Genomic DNA, 25,574 nt, shown 5'->3' with positions numbered 1-25,574 from the left:
AGTTAGCGAAAGTCACTCCTAAAATCCGGACTGTGTTTTCGTTCGGCAACCACGGCGTGGTGAGTGGTATGACGTCAGTATAACCCACTGCAGTCGAAGTCGATTTCTCCAGGCTCAGTCTTGCTCCAGAGACACGTTCGAAATTTTGAAATGTTTCTCTTATCTGTTCCATTCTTGTAATGTTCGTGCTGACCACAGACACATCGTCGGCGTACGCAACGACGAGGTCAGAACCGCATATTTCTTCCAGCCGTCTAAGCAATGGGTTTAGATAGATGACGAAAAGGTGCATAGAGAGAGGATCTCCTTGACGAACAGATCTCTCGATGGGGAATGTTACCGATAGACGCCCGTTTAACAACAGTCGAGAGGAAGACAAGTTTCCGATTTTGGCGAGTAGACGCACGAGATTCAAAGTTTAATCCATTCTTTAAGCAAATCATATGCACCATATCACAAAACGATTGATGCGGTCTTGAAACCCATGAGTAGTAACATTAAAAATAAAAACCGTAAAAAAACCTTCAGAAAACTACTTAAAAAAATAATTTTTGAAAACATGATGTGTGACTAATTCTGCACAATCAAGCGAAGACCCCGGTCTGGAAAGTCGAAAAAATCAACGGCATTTCTGCTAAAGGAAATTGAACTACAACAGACGACCCAGTTGGAACAACGTAAGCTGCAGTTGGAGAAAGAGGTGTGGAAAGCGTGGTACGACATCATCAACGCGAGGGGTAGAACAACCAACAGGGAAGTGATCGCTGATGGCCTTGGAGATTGAATACATCGTTTAAATCGGATCGCTGTCAACCAGAATGAACTAACTTCTGCGCCGGCGAGTATGGTAACGGTCTCAGCAACGTCTTCCAGAACCATTCATTCCGTTGCTGGAAATACAAAAATTATACCACAAACAACTCCATCGTCATCTGCGGTCACGTCTTTTTTCGGAGGTACATATGTTCTCTCTTCTTGGATAATCTCTCTTACGATGTCGATGCAATCAAATTCGCAACTAAGCCACCCGACAACGAGTGGGTATGTAAGAGGGCAAGGGAACCTCTCCATCGATTTTCAACCTGACAGAGGAGCAAACATACCGAGGGTGTCGACGTCAGTCAGCACGGTCACTTGGGTCAATCCAGTGACAGGTTAGCAGCTCCACTCAGTGCCTGCCTCCACACATCAGCTCGTTGGGACAGTTTGGAAGTCATCCAATGCAAACGTGACACGCGAACCAGCCATATCAGGTACCAAACAGCAATTTCGCACCACTAGCTCAGGTAGCCTTTTCGCAATACGCTTACGGTAGCGTAGGAACAGTTATTCCTGTAGCCAGTTCAACCTAATCCATACGCCCCGCAAATCCCTCTTGGTAGACGAATGAGACCAGGGACAGCTTATCAACGAGCTTGCCTCTACACATCGTCAAATCACAGCGCGACATGTTGTCCCGAAGGATTTATCGCTGTTCAGTGGCAATTCCGAAGAGTGACCACGGAACACCTCCACGGAAGCATGCGGCTACAGTAATGAAAACCTTGGTCGTCTCCAACGGTACCGCATTGGAGGCAGTTCGTAGTCGCTTATTGTTAAACCGGCACTAAACCGATGCTACGAACACCCCGAATGTTGGAAGCTCGATGGTTCGACACATCGTGTAGTCGATGGAAGAGCTACGAGCCTCTAATGTCGAGCGTCGAATATTCGCGTTGGAAGGTAATCCGTTCGTTGTGAATTACCTTTCAACGCGAGTGGCACGAGTCAAAGGATTTTTGTCATTCGCTCGTTTTGATGCTCGATGGCATTCGATGCATCGTTACATAATTCGCCCGGATCTCTCTTCGACGGATTGGTTTGTTTACAAGTTGTAGATGAAGGAACTATGAAACTGTTTCGTAAAATTCAAAATATGCGGCAAAATACACTCGCCGCACATTCGTCACAACATTTGTCGATTCATTAAGTCAAATGTTTGAGTAAAACATTCGAGTCAATCGTTGGACGAATCATGTAGCACACGAAGTACCTACATCAGTGCCACAAGTGATACAAACGCTGCAGATGCTGTACGGGCGGCCAGAGCAAATAACTTTTTCGACCGGGGATTTAACTCGCGCTGCCCCAGACGATCCGCGATATTTCAGCACCAAAAGAGGACATTTTGTGCACGGTCGCGGCTTTCGGCATGGCGGTATAGAATTTCAGCGAACATTTGGAGACGACGGGACAAGTGTATCTAATGTGCGATTCACATAGCACGTTACGGAGAAGAACGTCTACGTTCCGTGAACGTCTCCACCAATTCACACATGCAGTCAATGCTTCCACCAGCACCGTTACGTCAAATGCCAAACGAATGATTTATTTAATTTTATTCATGGTGTCGCCACCTACAACAATTTTAAATTGCAATGCCCTCTTTCAAATCAGCATGCCTAGAATCAGTTCTAAATTTTGAAAAATTCAATGAGAATCATTGAATTCAATTATTTAAATGCTTAAACCCCGTAGTCCGACCCTTATGCAATAATAATAATAAATAGAATAATTCTCTCAACTGATTCTGATTTTCACTCCGAAATTTGGAGCTAAGAGATATGTTGGCATAAAAAATACAGTAAGTTACTTATAAAGCGATATGCTGAGGCACCACTCAGTGTCGCATTGGAGTCGGTTTTGACCAGTAATTGGACATCTGCGACTGGTGGCGACTTTCAATGGGGGGCCATAATTTGGGCCCCGAACTCAATGTTTACAAAAATGTCCAACTAGCGGTAAAAATGTCTAATTAAACGTGTTGCATCACAGATCTGTTCAATTAGCTTAATGTCGATGTAGATGTAAATTACTGTATAACCAAATCAAAACAAAAGCCGAGACACAAAGCCCAGACAAAAACCAAACGAGCCGTCCGTCTCCGTCAATTATTCTTTTCTACAAACCCTGCCGGTCGTTCTCGTTGAACGTATGCTGACGGGTCGTTACGTTGCTGGTGTATGTGAATGTTTTCATGGTAGAATCGTGACGTGACGAGACGTGAACGTAACGTGTATGTTGTATGTGAATCGCACTTAACTCGGTGCTGCTCCAGCAAATTTGAAGCCTGAATGGGTGGCGTTCAAACGACAATTCACGGTACATGACAAATCTGGTCTCGGCAGCAGCTGGAGTTACTCTCACGTTGCTTATTGATGAAGGAGTAGACTGAAAGCTATAGCGAGATAGGTGCCAATCAGGAATAATCTGTTTGATAAAATTTATAATCCTGATCGGCGACGCAGACCAAAATTCCATGGGCTCCAGAATAGCTTCATCAAGATGTTGAAGTCTGCGTCTTGTTAGAGCTCCGCAAATACAGAGCAAATGTTCCGAGGTTTCGCTTTCGGCATTACAAAAGCGACAAATATCATCTTGTGCTAAACCCATATTTTTAAGATGGTATTTACTCGAACAGAGTCCTGTTACGAGACTAGTGGATGTACTGAAGTCTGTCTTATTAAGAATCAGCAGTTGAATAATTTTAATACTCGGCGTAATATTTTTTTTGCCTGTTTAAGTTTTGCAGCCATCCAAATGGCTGTCATCCCGGTCTTCCCATTTCTTCAGCTCACTTTTCAACACACAGACAGAAAGTCCACATAATGGTTCTGGACCGGTAAATGGTGAGCTTGAGTCGTTCCTGGCAAGTTCATCTGCTCGATCGTTGTCCTCTATACCGCAATCGCCAGGAATCCAGTACAGTTGTACCGAACTTATCTGACTTAATTTCCGTAAAAGGGAAATGAATTTTTGAAGAGCATTTAAAAGCATTTAGAACTTTAAGTGCCGCTTGATTGTATGAGAATATGCAGATGTTAGCATGTCTATATTTCATTTTGAGACAGACATTTAAACATTCTATTATTGCAGCTATTTCTGGCTGAAAACTGTTGGCCAGTTTCCCCTTAGCCACAGAGATTTTTGTTCTGGGACCATACACTCCGGCACCTGTTTAGATTCCCATTTTCGACCCATCAGTGTATAACATGATTGAACCATTACGAACGTTGGGACCACCTTCATCCCATACTGAGCGAGAAAGTTCGATCACTTTGTATGGAATGTCATAATTAGTCCTAGGTTCCATCCAATCACTGTTCATCTCTGAGGCAGGTCCAACGGGTAAGAGATTCAGGATGCTCAAGTGACCAGTTTTGTCCCCGTCTAGTATTTTTTCCATCTTTTCCATCAGATTTAGAGCACTTTTTTTAGCCTCTAGCTAAACATATTGGTTCAAAGTTACCAGGTGAAGGATAGCCTCCAATGCCTTTGAAGAAGTGCTTCGCATAGCTCCAGTAATTGCAACGCATGCTAGTCGGTTAAGTTTGTTTAGCTTTTTTGTAGCTACAGTCTCCTTAGTCTTTGGCCACCATGAGGCATAGGTTATCCTAGACCGCACAATTGCAGTGTAGACCCACATAACCATTTTTGGTTTGAGGGCCCATGTTCTTTCTATCATTTTAGAGCATGCCCATAGGTCTTAGTTGGCCTTGCTGATTATTGAATCTAAGTGCGTATTCCAGTTTAGTTTAGGATAACACCTAGATATTTCAGTGAAGCGCTGCTTTTTATTTCCTCTCCCCCAAGATGTAAAGACTGCAGATGCTGTTTTTTTCTTTTGGTGAAAGGAATAATTGTTGTTTTTGAGGAATTTATGCTCAGACCTTCTGTGATACACCAAGATTGTGTAAAATTTAAGGTCATCTGCATTGTTCTCGATATCACGTCATCGAACTTGCCACGTACCATTATGACTAGATAATCGGCAAAGTCCACAACCTCGAATCCTTCTACCTCTAAGCTTATCAGAAGGTCGTCAACTACAAGTGTCCAAAGGAGAGGTGATAGCACGCCTCCTTGTGGACAACCCTTTGTTGTAATCACAGAATTAGACGACCCACCCAGCTCTGAGGTGATTCGTCTATGCGTGAGCATTCCCGGATCCATTCGACTACACAGTTATCGAAATGTCTTTTGACGTAGGACTGTGTCTAACCTTTCAATATAGGGGCCCATTTCAATATTTCGGTGTGAGAAAGTGTTCGATTTTTGAACGCTAATACCTCCTCAATTAATGAATGGATTTTGGTTCCAAATACACACATTAATAGGAAATATCCTCAGCAATCGCAGCAGATCTGTGACGTGCGAAATGCCAACAATAGGCTACTTGACTTGGCCTTTGTTAGTGACAGCAGTGAAGTAGAACTGATCGAAGTGTCATCTACGATTTTACCCTCTGACCGTCATCATAAACCGTTTGTCCTCCTTCTAAGCACACAAAATTCATTGGACGACCGACGTACGCTAGAAGCAGACAGAGATTTCGATTTCAACCGATGCAATTACGATGCCGTCATCGTGGATTTACGCTCACTAAACTGGGCTGAAAATTTTCACGGCTTAAACGTCAACGCTGCAGTTTCCACGTTCTATGAAGTACTTGTGGAGACACGCTCGAATTGATTAGCCCCTCGCACCAAGTATACACGTACACACATACCATCATATATTTTAGGCAGTTAGTTTTTCAGACTGAGAAGTTTCAGTTAGCTTCCATCAGTCGACGCTAGAACAAGAGAATAAAGAATTGTAATTAAAATAAACGTTTTTCCTCACTCGCGACTCGAATCCCACATTGGTGACCCCGCCGGTTCGTTAAAAGTAAATCGCGTCCGGAAATCACTCGATTTGACGTTTTTTAAAGGAAAATCGATAAAAATAATCCACCACGATCGTTTATAATTTTACCGATACAAAATGGTGGACGAAGTCGCAAGAGTAAATCAAACAGCAGCCGCTGTTTCTGTAAAGCTACCAGATTTTTGGCGAAATGATCCGGCTATGTGGTTTGCACAAGCCGAAGCACAATTCGTTTTGGCCGGAGTCGTTGCTGATGACACAAAATATTACCACATCATCAGCAAAATTGATCAATCTGTAATCTGCCATATTGCTGATTTGGGTGCAAAACCCTCCGGCAACCGAAAAATATAAAAAAGTGAAAGAGCGACTCATTTCCCGCTTCGAGATTTCTCCTCAAAGAAAATTGGAACGCTTACTAAATGCGTGTGATTTGGGAGATATGCGTCCGACACATCTACTGGCACGCATGCAGGAATTGGCAGCCGGACTGAATATAAATGAAAATATTATGAAAGTGCTCTTTCTCCAACGAATGCCAGAAAGAATTAAGCCGGTTTTGACGATCAGTGAGGATGCACTGTCGAAAATTGCAGAAATGGCAGATAAAATGCTGGAATCCTCAAACTCCGTCACAGTCGCCTCTACGTCTTCAATGGTGACTGAACCTGAGTTGAATACCATTCAAGATCAAATTGCCGCGCTCACAGCTGAAATTCGCTGTTTGAAAACAAGTGGGTTACGCAGCCGCTCATCATCACGAACCCGTCAACCATCAAATGAAACCGTATGTTGGTACCATAGAAAATATGGTAGAAACGCACATCAGTGCCGAAAACCCTGTTCGTTCGTCAGTTCAAAAACTAGATTTGTGTCCACTTGAAGCGGCAACAGTGGATGCACCTCCTGAAAGCCGCCGCCTACACATCTTCGACCGTACTAGTAACTGTCGTTTTTTGATAGACACCGGATCAGATGTCTTCATAATCCCTGCTATCAGAAAAGATCGTTTGAAAGGACCCAAATCGTTTCAACTTCATGCTGCAAACGGAACAATTATCAAGACCTATGACTCTCGATTTGTTACCACAGATTTAGGCTTACGACGACGATTTTCTTGGAATTTCCTGACACAAACACTGCTATCATTGGTGCCGATTTTCTAGCTTTCTTTGGTCTACTCGTTGACCTCAAGAATCACTGTTTGGTAGATAGTGAAACAAAACTTCACTCAATTGGTGGATTAATTACTGCTTGCGTGTATGGTGTAACAACAATCAGTGATGATCATCCTTTTCGTGATCTGTTGTTGGAATACCGCGAGATAACGCTACCATCAACGATGCGAGCTGCAGTGCAAGAACGTGAAGTGAAGCATCACATTGTTACGAAGGGCCCGTCTGTTGCTTCAAAAGCACGGAGATTAGCTCCGGATAAATTGGACGCTGCGAAGAAGGAATTTCAACTTATGTCCGAATTAGGCTTGTGTCGACCATCTAGTAGCTAGTCTAGTCTAGTATGGGCAAGTCCGTTACATTGTGTATCGAAGAAAAATGGACAGTGGCGTTTTGTAGGCGACTATCGTGCGTTAAATAAAGTAACCGTCCCAGATCGTTACCCTGTGCCACACATTCACGATTTGTTAAATACATTCCAGGGTAAGAGAATTTTCACCACGATCGATCTCGAACGAGCTTATCATCAAGTGCCGGTTAACGAAGACGATATCGAAAAAACTGCAGTTATCACGCCGTTTGGACTGTTCGAGTTTTTAACGATGCAAAATGGTTTATGCAATGCTTCGCAAACATTTCAACGGTATATGCATCGGGTATTTGGAGATCTGGATTTCGTCATCACTTTCATCGATGATATATGCATTGCTTCGACTTCGGAGAAAGAACACCGGCATCACGTACGTATCGTTTTCGAACGCTTGAGAGAAAATGGCCTTGTTATAAACCTTGCGAAATGTCGTTTCGCACAACCTCAGGTGGAATTTCTCGGATACATTATCCGTAGTGATGGGATTATGCCTCTTCCGGATCGCGTAGAAACTATTATGAGATTCGAGCAGCTTTCAACTGTGAAACAACTCCGTCGTTTTCTCGCTCTTGTGAACGGTTACAAACGATTTATTCCTCAAGCTAGTGATCAGCAAGCAGATCTCCGTGCGATGGTACCAGGAAATAAAAAAAATGATAATCGAAAACTGATTTGGACAAATGCTGGAAAAGAATCATTCGAACTTTGCAAGAAGGCTCTTTCTGATGCCGTGTTGTTGCATTATCCCGACTCAACCAAACCAATGGCGCTAATGGTGGACGCTTCAAATACTGCAGCTGGTGCCGTATTGCAGCAGTTCTCGAACGGGGGCTGGAAGCCATTGGGCTTCTATTCAGCTAAGTTTTCGTCTGCACAGCAAAAGTACTCCACTTTCGGAAGAGAACTAACGGCAATGAAAATGGCGGTACAATACTTTGGACATCTTTTGGAAGGACGCACATTCACTATTTATACCGATCATCATCCGTTGACTCACGCCTTATCATCCAACTCCTCCGCACGACTACCACATGAAGACCGTTATTTGCAATTTATTTCACAATTCACAAGTGATATTCGTCATATCAGTGGTAAGGACAATGTGTCGCTGACGTATTATCACGAGTGGAGTCAGTGGATTCTGTGTCGTCATCGATTAACTTCAGTGCTGTTGCAGCAGATCAAATAAATGACGTCGAAATGCGAAAATTATTACTGTCGTCGTCACTACAACTGGAAAAGCGAATCCTTCCCGCTTGTACAGTTCCAATTTATTGCGACGTGTCGATTGAAGGTAAAGTTCGACCTTATATTCCGTCACAACATCGTCAAACTGTGTTGAACGTTGTCCACGGATTAGCACATCCTGGAGCTCGTGCTACTCGTAAACTGCTTGCCGACCGATTTGTTTGGAAAGAAATGAACAAAGATGTGAAGAATTTCGTTAAGCATTGTATCGACTGCCAACGTTCAAAGGTTTGGCGACATACTATGGCGCCAATTGGAGTATTTGACCTTCCCAAATCACGTTTTTGTCACGTTTATGTTGATATTGTTGGTCCGCTTCCACCTTCAAATAGTTTCCGCTATTTAGTTACTATGGTTGATAGATTCTCTCGTTTGCCAGAAGCAGTACCCATCACGGATATTACGGCGGAGATGGTGGCTAAATTGTTTATGTCTTCGTGGGTAGCACGCTTTGGGGTACCGCATCGCATCACTACTGATCAAGGCAGGCAATTTGAGTCAATTCTTTTCGGCGAACTTAACAGAATTATGGGAACGGAGCATTTACGAACGACTGCTTATCACCCACAGTCCAACGGTTTGGTGGAGCGTTTTCACAGAACTCTCAAATCTGCTCTTATGTGCGCAGATGCGAAACACTGGTCGAATAGGCTCCCATTGGTACTTTTGGGAATTCGGGCAGCACTGAAGGAAGATTTTAACTGTTCTGCAGCAGAGCTAGTTTACGGCCAACAATTACGTATACCTGGCGAGTTCTTTGACTAACCTGGGAAACAACTGAATCGTAGTGATTACGCTCAGCAGCTGCATCAGATTTTTGATAATCTGAAACCTAGTTCGAAAACTCATCACGCTAAACAGAAGATATTCAAACAACAAGCACTTCAGGATTGTAAATATGCATTCATACGAATTGACCTGGTAAAAAAATCCTTACAGCAACCATACGAAGGACCGTTCAAGATCTTAGATAGAGGTGACAAGTTTTTCGATTTAGTACTCAGTACTCGATTAAGTACTCAGTATCATAAGCAAACATACGCCTCTCCGTACTACCAATAGTCGCCGGTTGAACGAGCAACCGTGGTGGAATGTCGAGCTTCGACATCGTCGCAATGTTCTCCGTAAAGCACGACGCCGTTTTTTGCGACACCGTAACGCGCACAACCGCACCGAACTTAGGAGATTGGAAGCTGATTACGACAACTGTGTATCTACGTCATTCCGTGAGTACATCTTTGGAATCCAAAACGAGGTCAAGGCAAATCCATCTTCTTTCTGGCGATTTTTCAAGAGTCGGAAAAACGCACAGTCGATTCCGTCGATAATGTTCTTTGATCAAAGGAACAGTGACGATATCGACGGCTCAGTTGAACTCTTCGCATCTTTTTTCAAATAGGTCTATAACGCTGATTCCCCGCCTGACTCCCAGGAATTTTTGAATTCATTGCCGTCGTACGATATAAACTTTCCGTGTCCAGCTTTCACGATAGCAGACATTGTCAGTGCATTGAACTCTGTCGACCCAGCCAAAGCCCGGACCAGATAGATTACCTCCCGTATTCATTCGACGATGCGGTGATGTACTAGGACCACCTGTTTGCCACCTATTCAACTTGTCACTGTCAGAAGCGGTTTTTCCAGATACCTGGAAGATTTCGGCGGTAACACCTATCCACAAATCCGGAAATATCCATGACATTAAAAATTACCGACCTATTTCGATTCTCTGCTGCTTGGCAAAGCTACTCGAGCTACTTATCCATGACAAAATGTACTCTGCTGCTAAACCCATGATATCACAGTATCAGCATGGCTTTGTGAAAATCCGTTCCACTGTCACAAACTTAATGGTCTACACGAGCCTGCTCAACTCTAGCTTGGATAAGCGCTGCCAAGTTGATAGTATCTACGTGTATTTCACTAAAGCATTCGACAAAGTGACTCATGGTTTAGCACTGAAAAAGCTTGACAAACTAGGATTCCCAAGTTGGCTCATCATGTGGTTGCGATCATATCTGCAAGGAAGATCTGCTTTCGTGAAACAGAGGTCTTCAAAGTCGAGCTGCCTCGCTACACCATCCGGCGTACAAGGTAGTCACCTCCGACCGCTGATTTTCATCCTTTTTGTAAACGACCTAAGCCAGCGTCTTAATTCGCATCATCTCATGTACGCATCATGATGACCTAAAGATCTACCGAATAATCAGGTCATCGGTCGACTGTGCCGCTTTACAGCATGAGGTTAACATCGTGGCGAGTTGGTGCATATCAAACGGTATAGAAATGAACGCAACGAAGTGCAAAATAATTTCTTTCAGCAAATCTCGGACACAGCTAAAATTTAACTACGAAGTAAACAGCAGCAGAATGGACCGTGTGTCATCGATAAATGATTTGGGGGTAGTAATTGACTGCAAACTATCATTCAATGAACACATCACTGCAACCACTACAAAGGCTTTCGCAATTCTCGGTTTCATACGCCGCAACGCATCTGAATTCCGTGATGTATACGCATTGAAGGCATTATATTGCTGTCTCGTCCGTAGTATACTTGAATATGGCGTTCACGTCTGGGCCCCTTATCGCTCGGATCGAGAGAGTTCAACGGAGTTTTGTTCGATTTGCCCTGAGGAGACTACCGTGGAATGATCCCGTTAGATTACCTCCATACGAAAATCGGTGTGGACTAATAAGGCTAGAGACGCTATATCAAAGAAGAGAATACCTGCGGAGAATGTTTGCGTTCGACTTAATCAGCAACCGAATTGACTGCCCAGATCTTCTGCAGCAGATGACCATTTTTGTTCCAGCAAGACGTTCTCGTCAGCGTTTGTTATTTGCGACCGCTAGACATCGCACTATGTTCGGACAAAATCATCCTCTTGAAATTTGCTTCAATCTATTGAATAACTCAGTTATTTTTTATTTTGATATTAGTAGGGAAATGTTAAAAAATTGAATAAGACAATTCTTATAAATAAGGAGTTTTCAGTCTGTGCAGCATTATAGCTGAAGACGTAGTATAATAAATGAATATGTTACACATTACGGGTTTTCAGCTCAAATAAAGTTCAAATTGATGAAAAATTGGAAGAAAGAATTCCCTACTTTCCCATACATTTTGTATGCGCTCCCGCAACAAACAGCTATTTATTACAAGCAACCACGGGTACGGGTGAACCGTATGGACAAAGCGAAGGAAGGAGACAAAAACCAGATTATAAATAAATATAGGCGGTCGCTACAACGTTAACTATATGGCTATATAAAGTGAGCGATGGTGGGGATTGGCCACATTCTATCATCTGTCGCCAAGCAGGAAAGACGCTATCTTGAAATTGATTTCCAGCATAAGAGATTGCTGCATTTGCCGGGGATGTATGCGGTGCGATACCGCAAGAGTGAGAGACAGGAGTTTCAATGAGATGTGGAGCAGGAGAGCAATCGAAGTGTGTTAAAAGCGGTGGAAGCGTCGCGCCGGGTGAATGAGTAGCTAATCGCGCTCGATTTGATAGAATGCTGGAGTTTTTAAACGGTTTTATTTAGCTGTGACATATTTGTATGTTTGTATGTAACATGTTTGTCTATGGCGATGTACCACATTAATTGAAATTTTACCCCTTTCCTGTTGACTGGTTGATCTGAAATTTGGAACACACCTTCATCTCTGCAGTCATTATAAAACTGCATATTTCATGATATTGAAAATCCAAGATGGCGACCGCTACAAAATGGCGGATTACATATTTTCTCAAAGCCCCATCAATATGGGTATTAAATGAAAGGGATTGCCTAGTAGATCACAGTTATTTATGAAAAATGCTAATCCAAAATGGCAGCCACCACAAAATGGCGGATTACATATTATATATGGGTATCAAATGAAGGACTTGACTAGTAGAACACGGAACACAGTTATTGAGTGCAAAGCCCAATTATATCACGATACCAGACGGTAAATTCCTATTACTATATGCTTGCCATCAAGTAAGTGTTCGTTGCTGGCTGAACAATAACCCCTGCAATATTTGCACCGCACAACATTTGCACGACAAATTTTGATTTTTTCGTATTTGAATCTAAACGTTTGTTTGCTGAATGCTGAGGTTTTATTTTATCCTTTGATTTTTTTTTCTGCAATTTTGTACATGAAAAGGTGATCATTCTGGGATCTGTGCTCCATGATATTCGAATAATGGACACCCCTTGGTGTAGTCCTACGTCTCTCCGGTTATGTCCCCGACATTACCCACCCGCCTTTTTCATTATCAAAGGCACCTTCGATGTCAAGGAACGTGCATGATGCGGTTTCTTTTGACTAGAGAGATTTTTCAATTTTTGTTACGAGCTTGTGTAGCGCTGTTACTGTGGATTTGCCTGATTGGTAGGCAAACTAGTATTTAGATAATAGGCATTTGGACATGAACACAGACTTTATGTATTCATATAGTTTTCAGCAGTATTGATGATAAACTAATTGGTCTGAATGCCTTTGGGAGTGATTTGTCACGTTTCCCCGCTTTTGGAATGAAAGCTACTATTTTAACAAGTCTCCATATCGAAGGAATGTGCTCTAGTATCAGACTTACCTTAAAAATATCGATTAGAACTGAAATTAGTTTTGATTATACATTTTGAATTAGGGCTGGAAAAATCTTATCTGCACCTGAAGATTTGTAAGGTAGAAAGAATCTCACCGTATTTACTACTCTGGTTCTCGTGAAGACTAATCCAGAAACTATGTTAGCGACATCCTTTGCACTTTCAGGTTCTGTGAGATGTCTTCGAGAGCATTTTGTATCACCATTATAGCCAGGATTTGTATTCGAGTTGACAGATGTAGATCCCGGGTAGTGAGTCTTCATCAGCAAGTCTAGTACTTCTAAGGGAGCTTTGTATACGAACCGTCGTCCTTTTTAAGGGAACCTAGCCCGTTTGAGTCGTCTTTTGCCAGAGTCTTATTGAGTCTAGCAACGGTTGGAGTATTTTCAATGTTTTCTCAGTTATATACCCAGGATTTTCGTTTGGATCGTCTCAGTTCGCTGCTGTACTAATTTGAAGCGCTTTCGTATTGAGACCATTCCGAAGTAATTTTTGCTCTGTTGAACAGTTGCCGCACTGTTTTGCGAAGCCGTTCAGGCCTTTTACCAAGGAACGTTTTTGGTTGAAGAAACTCTTCTTAGTGGGCAATTGCTGTTGTAGGCAGAGACTATCGTTTCGTTTAATTCTTTTGAAGCTGATTCAAGCTGCTGAATCGACCTTATTTTTGAGTTTAGAATTTTTGACTCGAGTTCAAGGGAATACCGTTCCCAGTTGTTTTTTTTAGGATCTCGGTATTCTTGTATTCTTGAACTGTCATGCCACCATCCCATTCAAAAATAATGTGTCTATGATCAGACAAAGACGCCTCTTCCGACACATGCCAGTTATGAATTTTTCCTGAAAATGCACAACGTTAGGTCTAATTCTTCTTGTCTGATAGCGTATATGAATGTTGGTTCCTTTCCTTTGTTAGCAATATCTATGTTGTTTGACGAGAGAAATTCTAAAAGACACTCTCCTCGGTAGTTAATGTCGGTACTTGCCCACATTGTGGGATGAGCGTTGGCATCACATCCGATGATGAAGTCCTTGTTGATTTCCCTACAGTAGTTAACAAACCCCGCTACCTCTCGGAACGTCGCCAGGAAAGTAAGCCGACGCAATTACGATGTCGGATCTTCCTTTGGCGGTTGGTACTGCTTGGTCTGCGGGAATCCCGATTATCGAGTGATGGAGTGTGACGTCTTCGAAAAAAAACTATGGATGGGTTATACCTATGATATAACCGCAAGGTTGACGTAGGACTGCCGTTGGATTAGTAATCATTTGTGTTTTTTCAATTAGCAATAATCGCACCTCGAATGTTCCTCATTTGTTACGATATCGCCGCTGCGCAAAGCTGTTGATTAAATTATTGATGAATATGAATGTGTATGAAACAATTGCAAACAAATCCAAATTTAGGTCAATTCATGCATTATGGTAGTGGTTATCGCAGCAAATAGTTATCAACATTTTGCCTAATCATCAAACGGTATAAGTTCAATGAGCTGGCGACATGAAGGGGCATGCAGTCTTGAATAACCCGCGAATAACGTTGCATTTGTACCCGCTTTTGTAGACCATGTTAGCAAAACGCATTCCGGAGTGTAAAAATGCATAGGGGTATAAAAAGTACTGTCGAGATCTGGAATGCCGATTTTCCTAACTTATTGGCGATCTAACGCAAAACGTAAACGATCGGTGAGACATCTGTATTTTGTTTTTGAACTAAGAAAATGATGCTAATGTAACCTAAAACTCAAAAACCAAATCACGTATATTTTACTTCCGGGCTTTCCAATGTAGTTCTCACATGCAGAAATCGTGCATTTTTCTACTTGTGTTTGATTGTGCTCTTGAATTTCCTTCTTTAATTCAACCATTGTCAACATTTTTATAGTTTTCACTACTGAAAGAGGTAAATAAATAACATGTTATATATAAAATTGTGCAGAATTAAATTTCTTACAAATTCATCGCAATCAATTATTCTTTCATGATTATAACATTGTAATTTGTGGAAAGAACTACAAACCTTCCATAAGCTCACATGGCAAAATTTAAAACCATCACTTTCACCGCAGCGCCGCCTAGGTGTAGATTTGTACGTTAGATCGCCAATTGGTTTCGGAATCTGTGATGGGAAAACACATTCCGGTTTGCGAAAACGCAAGCGAGTACAAAAGTACTCGTAGCTTCCATCTCATTTGTAATGCCAAAAAAGTATGTACAAAAAAAAAGTGTACAAAAGTATCCGCTGCTTGTATCCATTTTGCAATGCCGATTTCCCTAGGCTTCATGGTTTTGAAGTCTGTGTTAGGGAAACATCATTCATTCCTGCGATGGAACCTCAATCGCTGTTCAATTAAAACGGATTTCCGAGCGGCGCTCGCTTATATACCGATTGGTGATTTCAATAGCCTGTTTTGAAATAATTTTAAAGCTATTGAAACAAGTTTTTGGATCAAAAAGTAACAAGTATATAACGCGTAGACATTTTATCTTTCGGATGAAGTGTTTATCATACCATTTCGTTCAGTTATTTAGGAGCTATTAACGCTCAAAATCTCGGTCTTCGTCGTAACGCTTTCGTTTTAGAAACTTTGATTTTACACCCCGGTATAGAAATGAAAGACGTAGTCCTACGTCAAAATGGACCGAGATGACCGCTGGAAAGTGGTGAATTATTATTATTTATGTCAGATCAGCCTCGGAAAACACGGAACAAAACTCTGCCGGTCCTCATCGCGCTGTGAAGTGCAAGGTTGCCAAATGCGACACCATCCGCTTTTGCACAGCGATTCGGGCATTTCATCGACCAATCCATTTCATCCAACACCTCAAAAAGGCGGAGCATCCCAGCCAAGCGATTCAACGGAAAGTGTAAATGATCGTTTCCATCATCTGCGGAAACTACCGGTCGTAGACAGATCAAAGCTGAAAATATCATATGGCGATCGGTGCAGTTAGCTGCGTCTCCGAAAGAAATGCAGTTAGCTGCGTTTCCGGAAGAGATGATCCGACTCCAGAAGACAAAAGATCGAAACTCAACCAAGGTAGCCGACCCTTCAAGCTATCACCGTTCATCGACGAACGGGGAGTAATGCGAATGGACACCCGAATCGCTGGGACAGTCTTCGTTCTGTACGATACTAAATTCCCAATCATCCTCCCGAAAGCTCATAGCCTCATCAACCGGGTCATAAATTGTATCACCGACATTATCTGCATGCGAACAATGAAACCGTTATCAGCGAGGTTCGCCTGCGATTTCACGTTCTTTGTCTTCGATTCTAGTAAGAAAACTCCAGAACCTGTATGCAGTGCAGAGTGTCAAAGGGTAAACCGCTATGCTCACGTGAGGCACCACTTCCTGATGCGAGACTCAGTTCGTATACTCGACCGTTCAGCTATGTTAGGCTGGGCTACTTCGATCCCATTCAAGTCAAGGTCGGACGTTCTCTGGCCAAACGATGTGTGGTGCCACACCGTTCGGGCCGTTCATCCCTTTCCATCGAAGCGTCTAAGATGGCGATACGACGATTCCTAGTGTGGCGTGGATCACCCTTAGAGATTAGAAGTGACAACGGCACCAACTTTCTCGGAACCAACCGTGAGTTACAGCATCAGATCCTGGATATGAACCAACATGTCCGTGTTCACCAACACTACCACCAAGTGGGTATTCAATCCACCGTCGGCTCCCCACATGGGTGGTTCGTGGGAGAGGCTGGTACGGTCCATCAAGATCGCCTTCTCGTCCCTGAATAACAGCAGAAACCCAGACGATGAAACTCTTTTTACATTGATGCTCGAAGCGGAACGGATACTCAACTCTAGATATCTGACATTCATACTGCTAGAAGCAGAGTCGCAAGAAGCTCTCACGCCAATTCATTTTCTGCTGCTGAGCTCGCTGGGAGTTGCTCCACCTCCGAAGCCTATATCAAGATGCTCTGAATCTCTTCGGACCAACTGGAGACTGACCACTAACCTGGTGGATCAATTTTGGAGCCGATTAGTGCGAGAGTATCTCCAGACCATTGCTGGCCGTACCAAGTGGTACGGAGAGGTGAAAGAACCGAACGTACCGGACGTATCCTTTCTGTCATAAAGTATCGATATGAGCTAAGCAAACAAGCCCAAGTTCAGACGTCAGGAGGAGTGTTGCGACGACGCGGTTACTCGGATTTCCATCTTGGATATTAAGGCATCGGACAGTGCTGAAGCTAGAGGTAATGCGGTAACACCGGACTCGCCAGAGGTCGAGAGATGTTGAGGGGATAAACCACGCCAATGTTCACTTCGTACCTGCGCATTTAGCTGTGTTCCATAACAGTTCGTCTGACAACCGTTGAAATACAGCTGTCTTAACAAATTCACTAGTTTTTCTCATATACATCTATGCTAACCACAAAAAGGTAGAGTTCAATCCGAGTGTTATTGAAAATCATTATTGCTATCAATTTAAGTCATCCTGCAGTATTTTTTCGAATTCTCAAAAACCCCTATGTAACGCTTTAGGTATTGTCCAAAAGTTTCAAAATATTCATTGGAGTTCGTCTTGCGTCACCCCATTTCTTCAGAACCGATACCACCAGCAAGGTACAGATTTTCAGAAAGTATCTACACTAAAGTTGGGCAAAACGGTTCATTTCAGTGAGCGGATCAGAGCCGCGCGCTCAATTAAAAGAGCCGGCTGATTTGAGCAGCTAGGCGGTTCTTTTCAAGAAACGATTAATTCGGATGTTTAAAGAATGGAAGACGTAAAAAATAAAGTTTAAAACTATAATTAGTGCAGAGAACAGTAAAACCATTAATTTATTGAAGGTTTTCTATGATATGTTTTCATCACAATAATCTTCATTACATATTTTGATTTATAAACATTATCTTTTCAATGTTTTTTGAAGGAAGCCGTCATAGTATTTTTAGAACAATGGTTCTTTTATGAACCACGGTTCTTTTAAGAGCCGTTCTTTTTCAAGCCGCGGCTTATTTTTAAAGAACCGTGGATCATACGCTCTTTCTGACAAACCGGCTCAAATGAGCGGCTCGTGAGCGCTTGCCCATCTCTCCTTCATATATTTTTGATCGGTGATTTAAGTATATTTTTTAATTGTAGCCCATTCGAATGATAATGAATACAGCCTATTCGAGCAGTTTCAATCGTCAAGTGAAAACGTCTGCTTTCAAATACAAATGAAAAGACTGCAGAACAGAACTAAATTAAAAAATCGATGTTCTAGTATGCGTAGTGAATACACAATCGAAGAATAAAGAAGATTATTTGAGTTTCGAAATTGTCAACCCCCCTATTTATATAACAAAACTCTATGTGCAAAGAATAACAAAAATAAACGATCAATTTTGAATTGTTGACAATGAGTTACGATAGGCACAAACGAGACAAAAGGCTTCTTTCAACGCGAATGACATTCCTCGTCAGTATACGCTCGTAAGTTGGCAGCGCATGTGGAGTGGTGATGAGTTCGGTCGTTGGTTACACACGATTATCCCTAAGGTCTCGACGAGTGCATGGTTCAAGGGATTGAATGAAGGTCGTGATTTCATTCGCGTGATATCTCGGCTTATGTCCAATCACTACAACCTAAACGCGCATCTCTATCGCATTGGGCTCGCAGCAAACAATCTTTGTGATTGTGGCGATGGCTACCACGACATCGAGCATGTTGTCTGGTCGTGTATCCGGTTCCATGCTGCTCGCTCTCAGCTCTCTAGAGCACTGAGAGCACAAGGCAGACAATCGGATATCCCCGTCCGGGATATCTTAGGTAGCCGGGATCCTGATCTTCTGCTTCATCTATACCTGTTCCTCAGAAACGCCGATGTCAACGTTTAATGATGTTTCCTTCGTTGTGTCCCCGTTTCATATCCCTCCTATCCGATCGATAAACTTTTATTTAGTCGCGGCAATACATACACACACTCTTTACAGATGCACGGGCCGAAGGTTGTGCAGTCCACTGATTATTCAACAAAAGCCAAAGGTTGTACCGCTCATGACAACTCTACACGAGCTGATGATTGCGCCGGCTAGTGACCATTCTATCCTGGATTCCTCGAGTCGAGAAAGACGCACCACGCTAGATATGGGGTACAGACTAGGGGGGCGTTGCTGATTAATGGTCAGCTGCATCCCAATAGGAAGTATCCCGTGTCGGGCACACGTACAGAGCATCGAAGACTGCGACATACCAATTATGAGAACACTTGTAATACTAACCTCGAGTCAACCGCGAGTAATCGGTTACATATTACTAACATAGTCTAAGCAAACATTGTCAAAATATTGAACTCCCGGCCCCGTTAGGCTGACGCCATATGAGCCTTAATAAAATATATATTTTGAAAAAAAAAAAAAAAAACGCGAATGACTGAATCATGTATTTTACTTTGTAATTTGCATGAAATCATTTTATTTCCTATATTTAGCCTTGCGGTCGAATGACTTGAGTTCACCCTGCTGCATTGTGGCATCGTTGAATATTCTTCTGACCCTCTCTTGGCGGTCGCGGTCGCTTGCCATGCGCTGCTTGAATTGCATTTTGGCAATAAACTCATTATCTTGTCGAATTTCACGGGCCGCAGCTCGGGTTTCCTTTTTGACCTTTTGTTGTAACTTTTTGCGTTGCTCCTTGACATTCTTCGGACGACGACGAATATCATCGTATACTGTCTCAATCTTTGGCTCGAGCAGCCGTAGATATTTGGGCTTTTGCTCCGCCGCAACGAGATAGCGCATTGGTTTTGAGCTGAGATTTCGAACACTTTCGAGGGTTTTCTCCAGCGATGACTTCACTGAAATCGGTAGCAAATCCGGATCGATGCGTTCCAAATTTTGAAGGAAGTTTCCAGTTACATATTGTACGCCAATTGAATCGTTAAGCTGCTGGCAAACATTTCGTATCAAATTCAACGTTGTATTCAGCGCTCTCAGTTTGAATGATAAATCTATTTTTTCTGTAATGAAATCATCCGCAGTGAATCCTAGATTTTTACTATCGTCTGCCCCAGCCGCCTTCTCCAAAGCAAGCAAGTTGTTCAATGGTGCCGACGATTTGAACGGTGGTATGGTGTGTACAATCTGTACCGGACGTTTCTGATAGCATAAGTATATAATCCCATTCAAAAAGTTTAAAGCAGCTGGAAGTAGTCGTTTCGATTGCTCAACACATTCCAGTGTCGTAGTCACTAGGAACATTCCCACAGTTATATCTTTTCTGTTCCTAACAAGACACCTCGAAAGCATTTCGCTTATGAAGACCAGTGCTGGTGAAACAATCGGATGGCGAAAATCTGATGCTGAGAAAAGAAGCGGTATCAGCTTCAGAAATATGAGCGTATCCAGCGCCGGATATAACCGTGGTCGTTTGTAGAATTGTTCCTGTTTCTCCTTCAATACCTCCAAGAAGCATGCAGAGGTTTCTGATTGATTAAATTTCATGAGGTCATATAGATGTGGCGTCAGACAATCGAGGGTACGGAAAGAGTTTCCAATTGTGCTAGCATCAACAATTGAGAACAAATCGTTTAAATGTTGAATAACAAATGCGAACAAAGGAATCATTTTTGCTTTCTTTTCATGCGAAAATTTTGGATTATTTGATTTAATCATTCGTTCCAGAATAATACTTTGCTCATCCGGTGATAGCGTATTTAAAAGCTCAGCCAAGTCTTCATATCTCCGTGGTATTTCAAAAATAAAAGGTAATTCATCGTACTCACGTGAATTCTTACGTTCAACTTCACCGTTGTTAGCTATTTTTACTTTGTTTTCCCGATTAACCTGTTCAGTTTTCCTTTCGTTAGCTTCATTAGAAACTTCCTCTTCTTCTTCTTCTTCGTTACTGAAATCTTGTTTGAGATCGGAAAGATCATCCTCTTCAGATTCTTCTTCCCCTTCTTCCTCGCTATCACTGTCTTCTGTCGTAGACTCACTTCCACGTTCAGCCTCTTTCGATATTTTTCGTGGATCATAAAGTCCATCTTCAACATCTACGAGTGAGTCGACGGCCGGTTCTCCATCATCTCCGCCCACAGGTTGTATATCATACCCATCATCTAAATCATCGGTCGATCGGTACTTTGTTTTTGGGAGAGCTACTTCCCCCATCATTCTGGCAATTCTTTCGCGTTCCAATTTTTCTAGGTTCTCTTTTTCTATCCGCGCAAGTTGTTCTGCTGATTTCAACTTATCAGTGGGGGCACCCCTCTTCTCAAAAATCATTTCCCGCATGATTCTATCATAGTCATCCAGTTTTGGTTTAACTTCTTCATCCTTCATAAAGTTACCCACAACTGGAATGAGCGATTGCCAGTTTTGGTCAAGTTTTTTCGTCATCTCATATAATTCATCATTTTCGCGTTGTTTTTCAGCCTTCATTCTCTTCGATTCGGCAATCATTTCTTCTATCACCGTTTTTCGATCCTTCACTTGATCCTCATCTTGCTTCCCACCACCAAAATGTGCAGCTTCCATAAAATCGGCTGTAAAAAAATCTTAATCAATATGTCGTTCGATACAAAAAAAATAATACAATTTCACCGTCTAACTGGCCAGCATCATCCGAATCCTCATCGTTGTCCACCGCATCATCGAAACGCTCAATTTCCTCCAACGTTTGTCCTCTGTGTGTTAGCTTAACCGAATCGTTCAAATTGTACATTTCCTTTCGCTGGGATGTCATCGATTGGCGCTGAATTGATTGTCCACAGTTTTTGCCATCCTTCCGTTGGTCCTGGAATTTATTGCTTTTGTTCTTCACTAGATACTCCTGACCAAGCGTTTGCTTGCGCTTTTCGATGGCTCTAGAGCGCTGACCACCGGGCAAACCAGTTAACCTGTTGGCGCTTTTATCCCGATTTAGGATAGTGAATTTTGAATTGGTTGTTCGAATTTCGAACGCATTCGGCTTGCTTACGCTTTGACCCTTCTTTTTAAGTAACGCATCGGAGTTTAAGCGATTTTTCTTGGCTTTAGCCATTGTTTTATAGTATAAAAAAGGAAGATTAATCAACGCAAAAATTTACTAAAAATTCAATACAGATATCAGCTATCTCTGCCTTATTTCTACACTGGACATAACAAGGATGACACCAAGGCGTGTAGAAGTATATCCTAAGGTGGGCCAACTTGCTAAAACCACTCTTCAGCCATCTTGGAAGTCTACTGTGTTTTGTTTGTAAACAAAACACAATACGCTAGTGCCGAAGCTCGCTCCTGATCAGTCTCTCTCTTTCACGCTACAAGCAAATAATTCCCCTTCTGCTTTCTTCCGTACTGCTTTCATATACCGCTCCCCTACCCAACTTAGTGACGAAACGGCCTCACCTAGTACCATAGACCCGTCTTGGATGACACGTGCGCGTAGGTAAACGACATGCTGTCTATGAATTCATCCAGTGTGTAGAAATAAGAGTGGTGTAGATGATCGAGTCTGTGTTGGTGTGTGTATTACTGCATTTCCACACAGAGATGAAGAATAGAAGGTGGGAAGATTCACGGGTTTTGGTTGTGTTGAACTTTGATTGTGTTAGTAGCCAGGAAGATAGGAAGTTCACATACCAGGCATACCAGTCAGTTACTCAAATAGTACAAAATTGAATGTGTCAACGAATAACGTTGAAAGAGGATGTACAGTAGCTAATTACAGATTTCCAAATCATGTTTTTCGAATTCTGAACAAAAAAAAACAGAACATATCACGAACTAAAATGTTTAATTTTTTCTTTGATTTCAGAAATAGTATTCTAATGTCTACTATGTTTGGATTCTAGAGCAACTTCATGGAAGTTTGACTTTTGTCAGCAATTGGAATTACTTTTTTCTCAATAAGGTTGCTGAAAATTTCACTCGTCTAAAACTAAGGCTCAAGCGGAAAACTTTTCGTTTCAATCTAAGTCATCTTCTTCTTCTTGAATGGCGTTAACGTTCCCTGTGGAACTTTTGCCGTCTCAACGTATTCATTAACTAGCGTCGTTCATTAATACTTGGTTGAGATTTCTATGCCGAATAACACGCCTTGAATGTACTCTAAAGTGGCAAGCTCTAGAATACGCGTGACCACAGTGCAAGCCGGAAGAATTTTCTTTGACGAAAAATCCCCCAACCAGAACGGGAATCGAACCCGAACACCCGGCATGATAGTGTGGGACGCTAACCACTCGGCCACGGGTGCACAATCTAAGTCATACGGAGTCAATTAAATTTATTTCTGAAGTTCATTTTACATGAAAAAAACTTGCAACCTATTTTATCATGCACTGTCAAATGTTTATCCGTCAAAGGAACAAAATATTGTGTGACTCTGACTTTTTTCGTTTACGTTTTTGGTCGACGTAACGAGAAGTAAAATAGAATTAAATTTAAGTTTGAAACATTTCAAAAATACTGAAATTTCAGTTTCTGTTAAAACGTCGGGCCCTTATGATTTTGAACGCTATCATTGATTTAGAAAAAAAAACTAGTTCGTTCATTTCATTTGCTTATTGTTACTTTTAATAACAACACTTTTCCTATGTATTGGACTATTATAAGAAAAGTTACATACATTAACAAAATCTGTGATGTCACAGATTTAAAAAATCTTCCCACCTTCCATTTCCCATCTCGTTTCCACACTACTTTCTACTTCATGACGTATTAATTGTGTTTGAGTAAAGCTTGCTTCAGAATGAGCGAATTTTTCACTTGAGAAATTCGTCCTTGCGAAATGTTTTCTCTAAAGTCATTCACATTGAATTACGAAATCATGCGAATCTGTCAAACTATCGTCCTTACAACGAAAACAAGTTGTACGAGATTGGTGAATCAAATTCATATTATTCACAAATGTGAGTTCAAGTATATCTTGAACTTCATAGAATTCAATGTTAGAAAATTCAGTAAAGTATAAACATAAATTCGAAAAATTATTTACTATCCTGCCGCAAACTTGAATATTGCTTACATCGTTCCATCGATGTGAAACTGAGCAAAGTTTGTCATATCTTGTTGCACCCATCTTGATCGACTTGTTCCAACTTTCTGATGTGGGCAGAGGCAACTAGTGATCCCCGATTTTTGAAATTAATCGTTCATCAGCTAATCGAATAGTTTTCAGCAGTTTGTTATTCTATACGATTAATCGCCCCAAATAATCGATTAATCGATTAATCGTCACACTGAGAGAAATAATTAGTTAGACTAATATTTCTCATTTGCTAGAAAGCCATATGGAATCAAAAAAGTGTTCATTCCGCCTGAAAATCAATTATTATCTTTTACGCTCCCCTAAAGTCGTAAACGAAGCTTAATTCGCGTTAACGCTATTGAGCATCGTTATGAACTTAGTTGAGCATCAAAGATAATAATTGATTTCCAGGATAAAACTGCAGCGGCCGTACTTTTTTTTCTCTCTGGGTTTGGATCGATTAATCGACGTAAATTATTCGTTCGCTTCGATTATTGGTTGTGCAGTATTCGTTCGATTAATAATCGTTTTCTGTAGGAAGTATTCGATTAATCGATTAATCGAACGATTATCGGGGATCACTAGAGGCAACTGTCAGTGTACCGTGAATTCGTAATTTTTCGCAGCAAAAGCTTGGGAAGTTCTATCTTTTTTCGCTCTTTCGCAAGTGATCCCGCGCTTCGTTCTGATTGGTTGGCGAAAAAAGTTCGCAAACATTCGCATGGATTTGTCTTTATTATGAAGGATTGAAAAACAAGCTTAAGCTATGAAACCACTATTGGCGATCTAACGTACAAATCTACACCTAGGCGGCGCTGCGGTGAAAGTGATGATGGTTTTAAATTTTGCCATGTGAGCTTATGGAAGGTTTGTAGTTCTTTCCATAAATTACAATGTTATAATCATAAAAGATTATTTGATTGCGATGAGTTTGTAAGAAACTTAATTCTGCGCAATTTTATTTATAACATGTTATTTATTTACCTCTTTCAGTAGTGAAAACTATAAAAATGTTGACAATGGTTGAATTAAAGAACGAAATTCGAGAGCACAATCAAACACAAGTAGAAAAATGCACGATTCCTGCATGTGAGAACTACCTTGGAAAGCCCGGAAGTAGAATATACGTGATTTGTTTTTTGAGTTTTAGGTTACATTAGCATCATTTTCTTAGTTCAAAAACAAAATCCAGATGTCTCACCGATCGTTTACGTTTTGCGTTAGATCGCCAATTGGCGATCTAACGTGTAAATCTACACCTAGGCGGCGCAGCGGTGAATGTGATGATGGTTTTAAATTTTGCAATGTGAGTTTATGGAAGGTTTATATTTCTTTACATAAATTATATTGTTATAATCATAAAACATGTGATCATGCGATGATTTTGGAAGAAATTTAATTCTCCACAATTTTATATATGAAGACTCGATTCCGGAATAATATAATTATACTGTCTTTCGTTTATTTCAATCCTTTTTCTTTGAATCGTGTTTTAAAACTGACAAAATGGTTCTGTTAAGCAGAGAA

At 41.5% G+C, this 25,574-nt stretch overlaps 1 protein-coding gene, 1 long non-coding RNA gene and 1 pseudogene across 2 annotated transcripts; 1 reads left to right on the top strand and 2 right to left on the bottom strand.

The window, feature by feature from the left end:
- Nucleotides 1-14,353: 14,353 nt before the first annotated feature.
- LOC129763778 (U4 spliceosomal RNA) lies at nt 14,354-14,430 on the bottom strand (annotated as a pseudogene).
- A 5,076-nt stretch (nt 14,431-19,506) lies between these two features.
- On the bottom strand, nt 19,507-22,181 carry LOC129763629 (nucleolar protein 14 homolog). The gene is made up of 2 exons (XM_055762866.1): nt 21,641-22,181; nt 19,507-21,582 (listed from the first exon to the last, which is right to left on the bottom strand). Exons 1-2 carry the CDS (start codon nt 22,077-22,079, stop codon nt 19,511-19,513), a joined length of 2,511 nt encoding a protein of 836 aa, XP_055618841.1. The 5' UTR covers nt 22,080-22,181; the 3' UTR covers nt 19,507-19,510.
- A 2,483-nt stretch (nt 22,182-24,664) lies between these two features.
- LOC129763631 (uncharacterized) lies at nt 24,665-25,336 on the top strand. The gene is made up of 3 exons (XR_008740997.1): nt 24,665-24,914; nt 25,041-25,136; nt 25,198-25,336. It is a non-coding gene; the product is annotated as an uncharacterized LOC129763631 (long non-coding RNA).
- The last annotated feature ends 238 nt before the right edge of the window (nt 25,337-25,574 follow it).

This window comes from Toxorhynchites rutilus, chromosome 1 (assembly GCF_029784135.1).
Source record: "Toxorhynchites rutilus septentrionalis strain SRP chromosome 1, ASM2978413v1, whole genome shotgun sequence".
NCBI classification, from domain to species: Eukaryota; Metazoa; Arthropoda; class Insecta; order Diptera; family Culicidae; genus Toxorhynchites; species Toxorhynchites rutilus.
This window is presented reverse-complemented; position numbering and strand designations above follow the sequence as displayed.